The sequence below is a fragment of the Vanellus vanellus genome, assembly GCF_965231255.1.
Source record: "Vanellus vanellus genome assembly, chromosome: 5".
NCBI classification, from domain to species: domain Eukaryota; kingdom Metazoa; phylum Chordata; class Aves; order Charadriiformes; family Charadriidae; genus Vanellus; species Vanellus vanellus.
The window spans coordinates 81675697-81691730 of NC_138910.1; the positions used below are offsets into that span (position 1 = coordinate 81675697).

The 16034-nt window shown below is 45.7% G+C and overlaps 1 protein-coding gene across 1 annotated transcript in view; it reads right to left on the bottom strand.

The window, feature by feature from the left end:
- Positions 1 to 16034, bottom strand: part of NEGR1 (neuronal growth regulator 1) — a 307482-nt gene that overhangs the window by 45459 nt on the left and 245989 nt on the right. The window contains exon 6 of the mRNA XM_082483897.1: positions 13620 to 13771. Coding sequence (XP_082340023.1) covers positions 13620 to 13771 — 152 coding nt within the window. The remainder of the gene's footprint in view (positions 1 to 13619; positions 13772 to 16034) is intronic.

Genomic DNA, 16034 nt, shown 5'->3' on the forward strand with positions numbered 1-16034 from the left:
GCACATTACAAGATTTGACTTCGAACCTTCCAAGAGAAATAAAGAGCCCCATAATGCTAAAGTCAGAGAAACAAAGAGAAGAATACAACGGTGAACATTAATGTGGATTATTCCAGTTACAAATGAGTCATAGAGACGTACAACTGGGTTTCATTTGGTACCGATGTATGCCAGAAAATAGGTAGAACGTGAGACAAACCGCACCTGGCTAATCTATGGAACAAGGCATCGTGCAATCGCTCCGAGGGAGGAAATGCATTTATTGCCTGGGGAGCTATGAAAAGCTGAGGTCAAGGAACAGAAGTCTCCTGCAAAGAGCCTACAAGAAAACAGAGGCTCCAAGCGCACACTGCGGTGGGTTAAAATAAACAACAAAATGCGCTTCTCAAAGGATTCACTTATCTCCCGCAGGGGATTTAGCGATATCAGACTGCGCTAGCTGTTGTCAGACCCCGTAACTTTTTCCTGGTCAAGGCAGTGAAATTGAAAATATTAAATTGCCTGTTATTTACGTATTGGGATCCCGCCTCGCAAGGTTAGACCCAAACCAAGGACGTCCCCGCCGAGGCTGAGGCAGACCGGCTTTCTGCGGCTGCTTCTAACGCACAATCAGCAGAAACTCGTAAAGGCAAGCGTCGTGCTGCAGCTTAGAATCTTGTTGCACAGATGAACTACTATTAGCATATTATAAATATACTATTATTATACTATTAGCATGCAAGAACCGAACATATTATTTCCGGAAACAGAAACACCTTCCCTGTTCTTCCCGATAGGAAATAGAAATACCTTCTCCATTCTTCCCGATCCCAAATCCACCTAAACCAGCCTCAGATAACCCTGGGCTGTCCCCCTCCTCAGCCCCGCGGGTGCCGACACCGACCCTCGCTACATCGCCCTCTCGCTGCTTTAACGACACACACAACAAACTGGCTACTTCGCCTCTATTGACCGTGAAATAAATCTTCATCTGCAAAAAGACAAACAGGACTTCTTTTCTTCAATGCAGAACAACAAAAATCGCCTTAAAGAAACCCAGAAGCGTGAACAGCTACGACGAAGGCATTAGGTAGGGTTAGACCCAGGGCAATTGTTTCCGTTAATGCCAGCCACGTACCCCACTTGTTAAACAGGGGAATAAAACCAAACCAGCACTAAATCCCTGGGTGAAACTGGTTTTGTTTAGCTCTGCAACAAGGTGTTCACTGGAAGAGCAGAAAGCCAGAGCTGCATCTCCCTTTTTGACTTTTTTTGTGGGGAGCAGACCTGAGGCTTTCAGTTCATTTCCTTAGCACTGAGGACAAATCCCTTTGATAAACTTCATGGTTGGGAATCATTTCGGTTGCGTGTCCCACCGCTCTCTATTGAAGACCGCTGCAGCACCCAGCTGTTCTAAGGGTTAGAGATCCTGCCCTCTCTGCCAGGATTTATGCATGACAAATTCATACCCAGTCGTTTTTGGACTGGCTTCATCCCTTAGCCCAAGCAGTGATTTTCCCAAGCGGCGCTTTATTGTGCTGATCTACGCGTAGGAAGAGCCCGCTCCCAGCCTTGCCTTGCTCCACCGCCACCGCGCACGGGTTTACTCAGGGGCAGTGTCCTCCCGCTCCGTCATCGTGCGCAGCATCACAGCCAGGCGCCAGTTCCAAAACCCAGGGCAAACCGAGCAAAAATTAAGAGTCATTAGCAGCCCCGTAACGAGCTCCAAGCTCCGCTGCAGCTCCGGCTGGCGTCAGACCAAGGACACGAGGTCAGACACACCATGTTCCTCCTTCCAGAATGGCACTGTCGGTAACTACCCATGTGCTACGAGAAAGCATTTTCACATCCCAGAAAAGCCCCAGGCAAAAAAAATGAATACAAATTGCGGTGCGACGGTTTCAGCCCCTGGCCTGGGAATTTTATTTAAAGCAACGCAAGCTTTTAGGGTATTTTTGATAACAGCTATTGCCAAAGACCGCAAAGAGTTGAATGAACCTTTCTCACTCGCGTTGACACTTGCATGTCCTGGATGTGATGGTCTGCTCAGGTTGCGCACCGAGCTGTGGAACAATATTTGCAGAGCCCAGGAGCAGATTAAGCGGCTGCTGGTTGAGAGTAAGTGCTGAAAGGTCAAGAATAAGCCTTTTATTTGCAAACAAAACGGGGCTGGCTGCAGAATTCCTTTAGTAGGAGAACCTATGGGGCTGATGGGTGACATGCTGAAATTCAGACAGGACGACGACAAGCAGTGCAGGGAAACTTTAATCCTTTTTTTCACATTGCATCCTAATTAGAAATCTGCATTCAGGGAAAGCATTTTGTTGTTTGGCAAAAAGTGCTATTTTGCTTCAAAATGTCAACCGCTTAGTCATTAATTAAAAGTACCATTTTAAACCAGACAGACTTTATACAATATATTGCCCTGATAATAGCAGGAATCTATTTCTTAAACTGAAGGCTAGGTGAAGAAAGGTGAAGATGAAGAAATGCACCTTGCTGAAGAAGAAGAAGAACTGCACAGAACTACCTTTTGCTGTAAAATCTTGCTTTAAAAATGCTGAAATCTCTATTGATTTAGATAAGATATTGTTGGATCCTTACTCCAAAGTTCCTTTCTCCAGCCTGACAGACATTGTCTCAGATACTTGCGGCACTGCGGAAAGCTCAGCAATAACATTAGCAAAGAAAAGGGGCAGAGACCAGATGTACGTTTTATAGGCTAAATAAATAAAAGCTGTACATCACGGCTCTATTGTGGTGTCCCTCAGTTTACAGTGTGGTTACTTCACAAGATTTGTTGCTTTCTCCCTCACATCCCCAATAATTTGAAATGAAGCGTTTTCTTCTTTTGCTCGGAATAGTACTTTAACTGAGTAAATTACCAGAATTTAAAAGAGCAAGTTGTCAGTTTTGTGGTTTATCTTTCAATAAAGTTCATGAAATCTAAATATTGCAGAGTCTAAAAATCTGAGTATAAGAGAAGGTCTATAACAGTAACAGCACCTTACTGCACAGCAAAATTCAAATTACTATTGTTGATGCTTCATTTTGAAGTCAAGGAATCAGCTTTGTTACTTGTGATAATATGTTTGGGAAAAAAAAAAGTACATTTATGAAAAATTCATGATAGGTCTTTTTCATTTAAGCACTTCTAATGTTGCAAGAAATATCTAAGCATCTGATGCCAATGTTTTTTGCCTGAGGTATGGAAAAGCCCTGAGAAGAGTAAGATTTTATATTCAATTTAAAATCCAGTCAAAATCTCAATATATAAACCTGTAGGTGGAATTAAGGATAACATTAACTGAGTTCAATATTTCAGATGCTTACTGAAATACCTCAGCATTTTGTTACTTATGTGATTCAATACAGAGGTTCATTAGTGTTTGTAGTGTGGGCTCACTGACAAAGCTCTCACTTTTAAATCTCTGAATCTATTTTTAGCTTTCTTGCCGCAAAAAAAAAAAAGGATTTTTTTTTCTCTTTCTAATTTTCTTCAGTTCACATTTAGGAACGTGTTGCAGCTTTCAGTAAAATGTAAATAGAAGCTGTGGAGATCATGTCTGTCTCTAACTTCTTTAGCAATCTCCAATTTAGAGGACGCTTGACAGGACAGAAGCACACACTTTTTTCAGATCATAGAATCATGGAATTATTTAGGTTGGAAAAGACCTTTAGGATCATCAAGTCCAACCATTAACCCAACACTGCCAAGTTACCACTAACCCACGTCCCTCAGCACCGCGTCTGCCCCTCTGTTAAACACCTCCAGGGATGGCGACTCCACCACTGCCCCGGGCAGCCTGTGCCGGTGCTGGACAGCCCTTTCCGGGAAGAAATTTCTCCTAATATCCATCCTAAACCTCCCTGGCACAACGTGAGGCCATTCCCTCCTGTCCCATCACCTGTTCCGTGGGAGCAGAGCCCGACCCCCCCTCGCTGCCCCCTCCTTTCAGGGAGCTGTAGAGAGTGAGAAGGTCTCCCCTCGGCCTCCTCTTCTCCAGGCTGAACCCCCCCAGGGCCCTCAGCCGCTCCTCACCAGACGTGTGCTCCAGACCCCTCACAGCTCCGCTGCCCTTCTCTGGACACACTCCAGCGCCTCAATGTCCTTCTTGTGGTGAGGGGCCCAAAACTGAACACAGCACTCGAGGTGGGGCCTCACCAGTGCTGAGGACAGGGGACGGTCACTGCCCCAGTCCTGCTGGCCACACTGTTCCTGATACAGGCCAGGGTGCTGGTGGCCTTCTTGGCCACCTGGGCACACTGTGGGCTCATATTCAGCCACTGTCGACCAACACCCCCAGGTCCTTCTCCGCCGGGCAGCGTTCCAGCCACTCTGCCCCAAAGCTGTAGCACCCATGGGGCTGGTGTTACCCAAGGGCAGGACCGGGCACTTGGCCTGGTTGAACGTCACACCGTTGGCCTCGGCCCATCGATCCAGCCTGGCCAGATCCATCTGTAGAGCCCTCCTGTCCTCAAGCAGATCAACACTCCCGCCCAACTTGGTATTGTCCCCAAACTGACTGAGGGTGCCCTTGATCCCCTCGTCTAGTTCGCTGATAAAGATATTAAAGAGAACCGGCCCCAACACTGAGCCCTGGGGAACACCACTTGTGACCGGCTGCCAACAGGATTTAGCTCCATTCACCACCACTCTCCGGGCCTGCCCATCCAGCCAGTTTTTCACCCAGCGAAGCATACGCATGTCCAAGCCATGAGCAGCCAGTTTCTCCAGGAGAACACTGTGGGAAACGGTGTCAAAAGCTTTACTAAAGTCCAGGTAAACAACATCCACAGCCTTTCCCTCATCCACTAAGCGGGTCACCTTGGCATAGATGGAGATCAGGTTAGTCAAGCAGGACCTGCCTTTCATAACCGATGCCGACATGGTTGGGTTTCAAGCATCTGCTTTTGTTAAATAACCTGGGGTCTATCTGGTAAATTATCTCAGTCATGGCACTTTCCAACCTGTCAAAGTATTCATTTAAATACTGAAGTCTTGGGTTTAAAATCTATTCTATGATTTTAATGAAAGTTCTTGATATCCTTGATCAATAGCTAATTCCTTTTTAAAGCCCTGTGAGCTTTAGTCTCAACAACTTGTTATGAAAATAAGTTCTGCACTTAATAATATTTTAATGAAGACTTGCTTTGCATAAAGTTTAAAATTTGCCACTGATTAGTGTAAGTGAAAGCTCTCTTGGGCTTGTTTTATGAGAAAACTTCCTAATACACCTCTAGACTAGCCAATATTTCAATAAGCCTCTTTTCCTTTAGAAGATAGACAGTAATCATCTTTAATCTCTTGACATGGGAATTTTTTCATCCTTTTTTCCTACCACCCCTTTATGAACCTCCCCCTCCATTCTGCAAAAATTTTCTTTTTGAGGCCAAGGCTGAAGTCTGTGTTCCGGATTGAGTTGTAAAATATACTTATATTATTACATTATAGAAAGTCTAGTTTTCATCCCGTTTGTTATGCATGGTATTCTTTAGATTTTCAATTTTTGCAAAAAGTTAATTTACTTCAAGTTTTTCTACCCCTTAGAAAAGAAACACAAGTTCAAGAGCTCTGACCGTCGGCGCTCCTCACCCTGATCAGGGCACGAGCAGCCGCTGCCTTTAGCAGCGCGCTGTAAATAAGTTCCACAGATGACCTTGAATGCTTTAGTCATCATAATTAACTGATACCTAAGATGAACACTCAGACATGCCTCTAGACATGCTTCAACCTCTCTGATTTATCCAGTTCTGTAAGAATATGTGTCTAAACATTGTTAGCTACGGTTATAATTGCACAATTTGAGAATATAAACACAAATGTAACAAAACATAACATAGAGGCACCTTTGGCAAGGACTCATTGCAAAAATCACTGGGGTTTTTGTTGGTTTCTTTTCCCCTGCAAACACAGGTACACTCTCAGGCCTTTAAAGTTTCTTCCAAATATCAAGGGGAGAAAGACACGCTATTGGCCTTGCTCAGACGGGTTATTTCTATCTCGTCCCATCTCAGTCACTTATTGTCATATAATTCAGAATAAAGCTCAAGCTGGAAAATGGATTTAGAGAAAATTTCTCCTTACCTCTCAGTAATTGTTACCTGGAGCAGCAGTTGGCACCCATATGGAAGGATCTCAAACCCAACACCTGACAGAATTATTACGACTTACATAAATGGAGGATTTGCCCATTTATCTTATTCTGTACGAATGTATAAATTTAAGGTGCTGAGTTTTTAACTCTGCCGGGCTCCTTGTCTCAGCAATATCTTATGAAATTAGTCCCCTGGGTCAACCTGTGATGTAAAGACAACGCTCTGTTTTAGTTGTGCGCTGTTCAGCTGCATTGTGTGTCTCCATTTCACCCTGTGCGAGAACAGGGAGAGAAGAAAGGTTTTTACCTTGGCTATCAATCCCATTGGAGGTGCCTGAAAGTTTTCAGAGAGTTGTTTTCCATGGGGAACATGAACGCTCAATTAAAATGCCCTGGATGAATACACCTTGATCGTTGAGAAAGGTCCCTCAAGAAACAGCTCCCAGATTTATAACCCCACTTCTCTAATTCCCTGAATTTCAACATGCTCATCAGGAGCTGGGTGTCTGTCCCAGTCTCCATTTCCAGGACAGGTCCTTTCCATGATGGATCACCTCTCCTATAGTGGACGGATCAGCCGGTCCTATAAGGCCAACTTGGACACGGTAAGCAAAACCAAGGACGTAGACCAGAAAACCCACCAGTGAAGACAGTGTGTGCACAGAAGGAAAAAAAAGGAAAATCACCTTCAGTCTGTAACGGAAGAGGTACACCACAGACGTTATGAGCTTCCATGTGGGACAATTCATCACACAAAGGTTTGGTTTGGCTTTATAAAGGGTATACCTTGAAACCCTACAGGCGTGGACCTGGATGTCCCTTGCAGCAGGTCAGAAGCCATAAGAAAGCATCACGGCTCAGGCATGTGACAACCCCTTTACAAATGATTTGCAAGTTCCCAGAATGGATTTCAAATCTGCTCGCTGTCCTCCACCCCTCCGGAGACGTGGGGGAAGAGACCTGCCCTGCACGCTCAGCAGCACCTGGATGAGAAGCTCCGGCCAACGCCTGCACCCTCAGGGGCAGGACGGACTGGACCCCTCCAAAGAAAAATTCAGTCCACGCACAGTGATGTCTACAGGAGACTTTGTGCTTGATCCAAACCTTATTAAAACACTAAATGTATTTGACTGCCTGCAGCAGACTTTGAATAGGCTCCTAATAAATCTATAAAAAAGATAAATCTATATAATTTTTTTTTTTTTTTTGGCAGACCAGCCCTCCTGGCTGAGACATAACACACAACTATGCAAATTTAAGTCTGATTTGCTTTGCAGGCTGGTATTTGAGAGATAAAATAGTAAAACATTTCTTAGGTAATTGGACAACAGCAGAAGCTGTGGACACAAAGGGAGTTCCCCTGGAGAGTAAATTTCTTTCTAGAAATGTCAAATTTGGTCGGCTAGGCAAAGCTATCGAGCTGAACCTTGGCAGAAATCTGTCGCACATCCAAATACACTAAAATACGATTCCTCAGTCAATAAAATGAAACTGCTGAGTTTAATGATGACACACCAAACTACCTGAAGAGGAGACAACCCGAGCGGTCTTTGCACGGTGACTACAAGCTACGGAAATTGCTGATAATACGGTCCACCCGCAGCAGCGCCAGCCTCGCCGGGCCCTGCGCAGCCCGGGCTCTACGGGAAAACTCCTGCGGGAGGTCCGGAGGGCAGTGCCAGGGAGAGGGGAGCGCGGCCAGAGATGCAGCCCGAACCTTGTCTGCAGCAGGAGAATTTAAAAAAACAGGGAAGGGAAAAGGGAAAAGGGAAAAGGGAAAAGGGAAAAGGGAAAAGGGAAAAGGGAAAAGGGAAAAGGGAAAAGGGAAAAGGGAAAAGGGAAAAGGGAAAAGGGAAAAGGAAAAGGGAAAAGGGAAAAGGGAAGGGAAGGGAAGGGAAGGGAAGGGAAGGGAAGGGAAGGGAAGGGAAGGGAAGGGAAGGGAAGGGAAGGGAAGGGAAGGGAAGGGAAGGGAAGGGAAGGGAAGGGAAGGGAAGGGAAGGGAAGGGAAGGGAAGGGAAGGGAAGGGAAGGGAAGGGAAGGGAAGGGAAGGGAAGGGAAGGGAAGGGAAGGGATAATAAAATACAGCTTGCTAAAGCAGGTATAAGTGCATACAGAAAACTTTATGGTTTAAGAAGAGTCACTTCAGGAATATGACTGCAGCCCAGGCAACAGACAACGTTAAATCACCACCGCACAACAGCGATGGAAGGGTGCCTGTCCCAGCAGCAAGCCCGCTCGGCCACCCCGTCCCCTCTACTGGTGATGATGGTAGTGCAAATGCATGTGTTTATCAGTACATGAAGTCGCTAATTCTGGATCATTCCTTTGCTCGTTTCAGGAGAGGCTTTTATGGATTTGGAGCCATTTATTTTGCCATAGCATTGCCCTTCCCTCCCTCTGCTCCAACCTCATGTCTCCTTACTCCCGAGAAACCCTGCTGTCTCCTCTTCCCACCGTGACTACGGCGGGTGGAAAGAGGCTGCAGCTGCAGTAAGAAAAGGTCTGGTTTAAACACAAAGGAAGAGTTGCTAACGCAGGAAAGAAGCACGGCTACGACCTGACGGCGATGGGTCACCCTGGATGGAGGGAGCAGGTCCAACAGCTTCCAGGAACGAGTGGCATCGTGAGCCTGCCCTCGGTCAGACGGCCAAGGTCCTCTCCCAAGTCCCCTTAAGCCCTAGTTTTCCTCTGATTTTCATGACTTGGCGCAGCAGGAAGTGACCATGGAAAAGGGTCGCCTGTCCCCTTATTTAGAAGATGTGTCCCAGCAAGGCCATTATACCACTCTGCACATACCCTTGATACCTCTGGGTCTTCAATGTTCTGGTAGACGTACCCAACGCTACACCAATTATACACAGTGCCACTGAGGAACATGCACAATATTACACGTTAAGTGCAATTTACAATGAGTTAATTTAAATTTTTGGAAGTATATTAATTTTTTTTTTTTTGCATTTCAGACATGAAACCCAATGTATTAAAAATAATAATACAGCAGTTTAATTAGGAATCTTTATGTAGGAACCGGGACACAATGCAATCAACGCATATAAATTGAGGGCATGGTCTGGTGCTTCCTGGCATGTAGAAATGTTTGAGACAAGATTCTAAGCATGTTGCACTAACCATAAGTTCACAGTTGGATGCTTATTCAATAAAGTAGTTCTGTTCAGCTGCCGCAATTAAATTAGCACCGAAAATACTACCACATCTCTCACACACCTTGCTATGCTCCTACTCCTTCCAAATGTCATTATCGACCTTTTCTGCAGCTCTTCACAATTATTTATGTTTTTGAATAATTACTGACAATATATCTAAGATTTCTGCGTAAACCCGAACATCGGTAACACCAGTGGATCACATAACCAGGACACGGACCCTTCTTCTGTATTGCAACTTTTCTTAAGAAAGGCACCACTTACCTGATGAGTTATTTATAGCATTCCTAAAAATTCTAGGGAATGTATAGGAGGTGCTCTTTAGAAAATAAAAATAATACCTTCACTGAAGAATGAAAACAGACATATCTACTAGAGAAGCAACAATTGTTTTCATCTTCTGCGAGGTGGTGGCTTACATGAACCAAGACTTTTGTGGATGACATCTTCAGGGGGCACACAGAGATCACACACGTAGCAGTGAATTTAATGCCTCTACGAACAGTCTCTTAAGTGGATTTATAGTTTCTGTAGATGTGTAGATTAAACCTACATGCAGATCCACAACCACTCCATTTCTTGCCCTAATCTAACAAGTGCTCAGGCAGAGGAGAGAGGAGATGAGGACAGGGGTTGACGTCGCACCCCTGACCGAGCCAGGATACTAAAGGATGCACCCTCCAGCCTGACTTACACCGCCTGGTTCTGCGGTGCTCAGGATCTGGCACCTGGATCTCCAGCAGTTCGTCCCTAAAGGATGGGCTTGTGGTGGCAGCATCTCGCCCTACGTCCTGCTGCGGGGACCAGTGGCTGCGCAATGGCTCCACCTTTATCCTCACCGATCAAAGGCAGGAAAAACCTTCTGCCACGACTCAGCTTTGCTAAGAGAAACTACCAACTGTGGCTTCTGGCCAGGAGAGCGCAAGGACAGGAGACAGCTCGGTAAGGACGTTGCTGCTTTAGCAGCAATAGAGACCATCTCAGTTTTGGCTGCTTCAGAAAAAATGGTGGAATAAACCTACCTCGCCGCCAATGGTTAATGATAACTCCCTCCCCTCGCAATGACCTTGCAGATTTGTTTGTAGGAAAAAGCCTTTTGTCTCGAATTAAGATTGCACTAATCTAAAAGCAAAATCTGCTTAATTAGAAAAGGGCTAATCCATTCCCCGTTGGCTCCTTGCCCTTGTAGATGGAACCTCTTACCCTGGGTACACACCGTAACGCCTCATCCCCTGGGTTTAACGAATCAGCAAATCCATGCTTTATTTACAGGAAAGGGCTACATTATTCTTCTTCTTAAGTACCAGAAATTCTGGGAAAAGCCAGCGTAGGCAGTGCTAAACTTCTGAGCAATTAGGCCCATAGATGGCAGGATGGGACTGTCCAACAGACACTCCTCAGGCGGGTGTTCTGGGAGGATCACGTACTTCATATGCTTACCCACAAAAAACAACACATTTGGATGATACAGAGGACTTAGCCATGAATAATTAGCAAATTGCCATTCATTATTAATTTATTGGAACCACTGCTTCTCTGTATTTTTCCCGCAAGGCTCAGGCTTTCTATTTTACAGCTGCTGAATTTATTATTAATAGCTAGACCTTAGACATGGCCAACAAGTCTTCAGTTAGGGATACGATAAATTTTGTTACGTTCCCGGGATCTGGCATGTTCATAACTCCCCAGACGTGAGGTTCTTCTGCAGACTGATCTGGCCGTCTGTCCCCAGGACAGAAGTGGCTCTGGGTGACCTTCTGCTGGGTCCCGGCTGACAGCAGCAGCAGGGTTGTCCTCTGGCCATGGGTGGAGGAGTCATACCCCAGAGAAGCTCTCCCCCTGGCACCGTCAGGTACACCTCCATTAATCATCTACCATCTCCTTTGCTCAGCCCACGTCGCAGCCACACAAAGTCAGCTTTTACCTTGTCCTGACATCCCTTTACCCACTTTATGACTTTCTGTTAGCTCGAGGTTGCCTTTATGGATCACAGAAAGCCAGAGCCCTCTTGGTAGTAGAAGAAATAATCCTTTTTCTGGTGTCCTTGAGTTTTATATCTGCATGGGATGCAGACACCAATAACGGGGAATTAGCTCTGTCCTCGAGAAAGGCTCCCAGCTGTGCACAGCGACGATGTCATTTATACATTATACAGGGAAGTGCAAAGAAAGAAAATACAGATTTCCTAACTCTGCTATACTCATTTTTCTTAAAAAAACCCACAAACCCAACCAAGAGCAGACAGAAACAGCCAATGAGCAATTACTTAGCGATATCGGGCAAGGTGCCCGCCCCGAAGAGCGGAGGTGTGCAGGCATCCACGCTCAGGGTTTGAAGCGCTCCCGCTGTAGCTGCGCCTTGTGACAGGGTTTTGATAACTCCCCCTGCGCCTTTGGGCACCCGTCGCGGTGTCGCATGGGACGGAGGGCGGGGGCCCGAATCGCGGCCGTTACCGGCAGCTGCACTAATGATGCTGCTGCAACCGCTCCGCATCTCAGACTCTACTGCCCCAGTGCAATTAACAGTTCAAAACACACGCTGAAATATGATGTCAATGTCTAATTGTTAACTTTTGTCAAGTTTCGTGACAATCAAATTATACTTAACCCTGTATTCGACTATCAAACGTTGCAACCAACCATTAACTGCTAACACGTCCCCCACACATACCTGAACCAGCGCATACGTTCAGCTATCAGTGCCAACAAAATAAAATGCAAGCAGAGTTTCACGAGAGAAAATTCTCTCTGAAGGAGTAAGGAGTCCATACTTAATAAGTTGCTACCCTGCGATTTTTTTTTTCTTTTTAAAGTGATACTCTTTCTAGATGACATTAATGCAAACTATGAGCAAGGAAAAAACTCCACCAAATGATCTTCATTCCCAACTGAGATCTAGATCACCACCTTTGGGAAACCTCTCCTTGTTTTTACTAGGTTAAAAAAATCATAGTATAAAATAAGACATTTCTCCTTGGTCTTTCATTGAAACCTCTGAGCTAACGCCACCCCCATATTTCATTCCGTGAGGTCAGGATCAGACCCAGATTTCAGTATTTTCTCTTAGACTGTTCTGCTTCACACATCCCATCTCTTTCATGATGGAGAACATCTATTTTTACGATTTGTAACAATGTACTCGGTACTTATATGACATTTTCAACCTCTGCATCTCAAAGTGCTTTTCAGTGGTGGCTACTTGGTTACCTCAACGATTTAAAGCTGATATAAAATCCTGGCAGCAACTAAGAGACGGATTCAGCTCTGCTCTGTTCAAAATTAAACCAAACCTTCGTTTTGCCTTCTCTGAATTGCAAATACACCAAATACTATCTGCTTCTGCCATAATATTCCTTTGGTTTCACTTCTTGCATTTTCTGTTTAAAATAAGTGTAACGTTGTTTCCGCTTTGTTAATGATTTCTCAAATATTCAGTAAAAAGGCAGCAAAGGCTTCGTGCTATTTTCTGCTTATTACATCTCTTCTACAGTAATTTAGAATACCCTGACAATACTGTCATATAGGAAGTATATTCAGAAGGAAGTTTCATGGCTAGAAGGCAATAACCCTAGGATTTAAGCAACTGAAAGTCTACGTTTCCACTCAATAAGGAATATCTTTATGTAGAGAAAAGCGTGTAGGATATATTCTAAGTTTTGTCTTTCAGTTTTATCACTATTAAAACAGATTAGCATGCAAATTCAACAACGCACATCTCCGGGTGCCACTAACAGATGGCTACATATTCAACAAACGCGAAATGCTACAAATGCACAGACAAAAATATCTTTCAAGCAGGACATTTGAGACCCATTTTAGGTAATCTTCATGCTAAAAATCTCAACGCTTTGCTTTGCCTATTACAATGCTTATTGTCTTTTCCAAAAGATTTAACTTCAAGTCCTCCGCGACTTCTCTGTCCCAGAGGCCAACGACCGACCCAGCGACCTGTGCGCGGGGCTCCGGCACCCCCCAGTTATTCAGCTCGGTGTACTCCTTGTGTTTAACTTTGCTTACAGCAGTGCCTTAGTCATCCGTTAGTGCTATTCTGGGCAAAAAGATTTTGTCATGCTAATTCTGTCTCTATACCACGACGGCGGGTTGGGTTTAGTTGTGGTTGGGTTTTTCTTTGGTAGATTCATAACTCATTAATACCCCCAAAATGTGGCATCACTTTCAGAACAGAAACCTTTCTGCAGCACGGAATAAATACCCAGGTGCGTTATTTCCCAGTACTGAGGAACACAATGGTATTTGTATGCCTTGTGAAGAAACCAGGGGGGAAAAAGCAAACTAATTATTTTTTTTTTTTGGCTTTTGAATCCATGTATGTGGAAACAAACAACCATGAACATTTGCCACATGTCCACGTTACTTACGGTTGAGAGGCAGGCTGGCATTGGTCGTCCCTAGCTTGTTGGCAGCGACACATGTATAGTTGCCAAAATGCTCTTCTGTCACATTGGTAACAGTAAGAAGTGATCTTGTACTATAATTTTTAATAGTAATTCCTTGTTGACCATTGATCAGTCTAGAAAGCAAAAAGAAAATTTCTGTAACTCATATACCATAAGCAATAAATTTCTTTTTTTTCTTTCTTTTTTCTTTTTTTACAGACACAACCGGTAGCACGCTAAGCTGTTTGTGAGCTGCCGAAGGAGCCGTTCGAGCAAAATTCTCATAGCGACAGATCGTCGATGCCGTGGGCAACTCTGGAGCTGTGGGGTGCTGAGGGGAACAGTTTCTGCCTGTGCGTCCTACAGTCAGAAGAAAATACAGACGGACGCGCACGGCCCCGCCTGGCCGTAGGACGGGATCTACACTCTCAGATGGAGAGCCGAGGTTTTAAATTGGGCAAAAAACCTAACTAAAAAATTAAATACCCTATATTTGGGAGCAGAAAAATACGATGGTAAATCTTTCAGAGTGTTTTTTCAGACTCTGGAGATGGCTTTGGTCCTTACGCACCTCCAGCTGATGGCAGATGAGGATTCGGTAGCCAGAAATGCGACTACGCAGGACTGTGACCCCAGTTTATTTTACAGGCCTCTACAGCTATAAATTAAACTTGTAATTAGGAAAAACGTGCTCCAGCAGCAGTGCATGCCAAGCCAGCAACCTGAACAGAAACCAGGCAACGAGGTGCAGGACAGAGCCAATCCAGGGCTCCTTCCACCCAGCTTGGCTTCACTGGCTTTGAGCTTCCCACCCCCAGTCTCGTAGGAACCGTGCGGGTCTTCTGACGCTGCTTCCAAAGCCACGTCAGAAACACCACTGCTGCACGGGGGCGAAGAAAGATGACCAAGCAAAATGTAGGTAAACCGCATCTGATCAAACAGGGAGATGAGAAGGGTAACTGTGTTATTAAAATACTACCTACGGTTGATTACTCTTAATTCCTTACATTTCACATAAAGAGCAGAGTTACGGATTAAGTAGACAATTTTTGTTTGATATATTGAAAGATATAATCATATAGCCTGGGAATGAATGCCATCTTTTAGCATTTTGTCTAAAAACATCTCAAGTCTGCCATTAATTGCACTTCTGCATATTATGGATTGAATACTTCTCATCGTTACTTGAGTGCCTCTGTTCCCATTTAACTATATGCTGCTGCACATAGAGGAGTTCCCCCCCCCCCCCCCCGCAGTTTGTGCTCTCAGTGGAATCACTGCGAAGGACTTTGGTTTGCTCTGGGCAGCCCAGCGATGAGGAGAGGACACAGCACATCCCACGGATACATGGGGTTTTGCAAGAAAAGCAAAAGAATGGGACTGAAACGCCTGGTTTGCAGTTACAACATTCACCTTTCCTCCAGACTTATGAAAGGCAGAAGTTTGTCCTTTCAACCTACGCATGTGCTTCTCCACATGGATGTTCTGCTTCTAAAACTGCCAGTGTCTGTTCATCCCCTTTCTGCCTCTCCTGCAGAAAAACCCAGGAGCTTCCCCCGCTCCGAGGGCTCCTGTGCCAGCACGCCGTGGCTCGTAGCTGGTGGCAGCGGGCCGGCACCCTGCACGTGGTGCTCAGGGAGGCAGAGCAGGCGGGCGCCCAGCAGCACCCCAGGTCCTCACTCCAGCCCCAGGTCAGATGCTTTCCTTGGGAAAGCATCCTTTTCCCTTTCCCCAGAAGAAGGCATGAGCTGCAGCCATGGCCACCATCCCTTCCGGCTGACTTTCACGGTTTGACCCCCCCCAACCGCTCTCCCAGGAGACTGGAGCGATAGCTCCACTTCCACCTACAGCTTATCCTACCAGCTGATTCCAAGCAACCTCCCTCCATCCATCCTCTTGGCCCACAACTGCTGTTTGAACTACAGCATCTCCATTTTAGAGCTGTAAGGTTTAACTCATCGGATTCCTCAAGGAATTGGCTGGATGGTTGCACTCAAAGAGTTGTGGTCAACAGCTCAATGTCCAAGTGGTGACCAGTGATGAGTGGCACTCTTCAGGGTCAGTACTGGGACCAGTGCTGTTTAACATCTTTGTCAGCGACATGGACAGTGGGATGGAGTGCACCCTCAGCAAGTCTGCCAATGACACCAGCTGTGTGGAGCAGCTGGCATGCAGAGCGACCTGGCCAGGCTGGAGAGGTGGGCCCATGCCAACCTCATGAAGTTCAACCAGGCCAAGTGCAAGGTCCTGCTTGTGGGTCAGGGCAATCCCAAGCACAACTCCAGGCTGGGCGGGGAATGGCTGGAGAGCAGCCCTGAGGAGAAGGACCTGGGGGAGTTGGTGGGTGAGAAGCTCCCCAGGAGCCGGCGATGTGCGCTGGCAGCCCAGAGAGCCCCC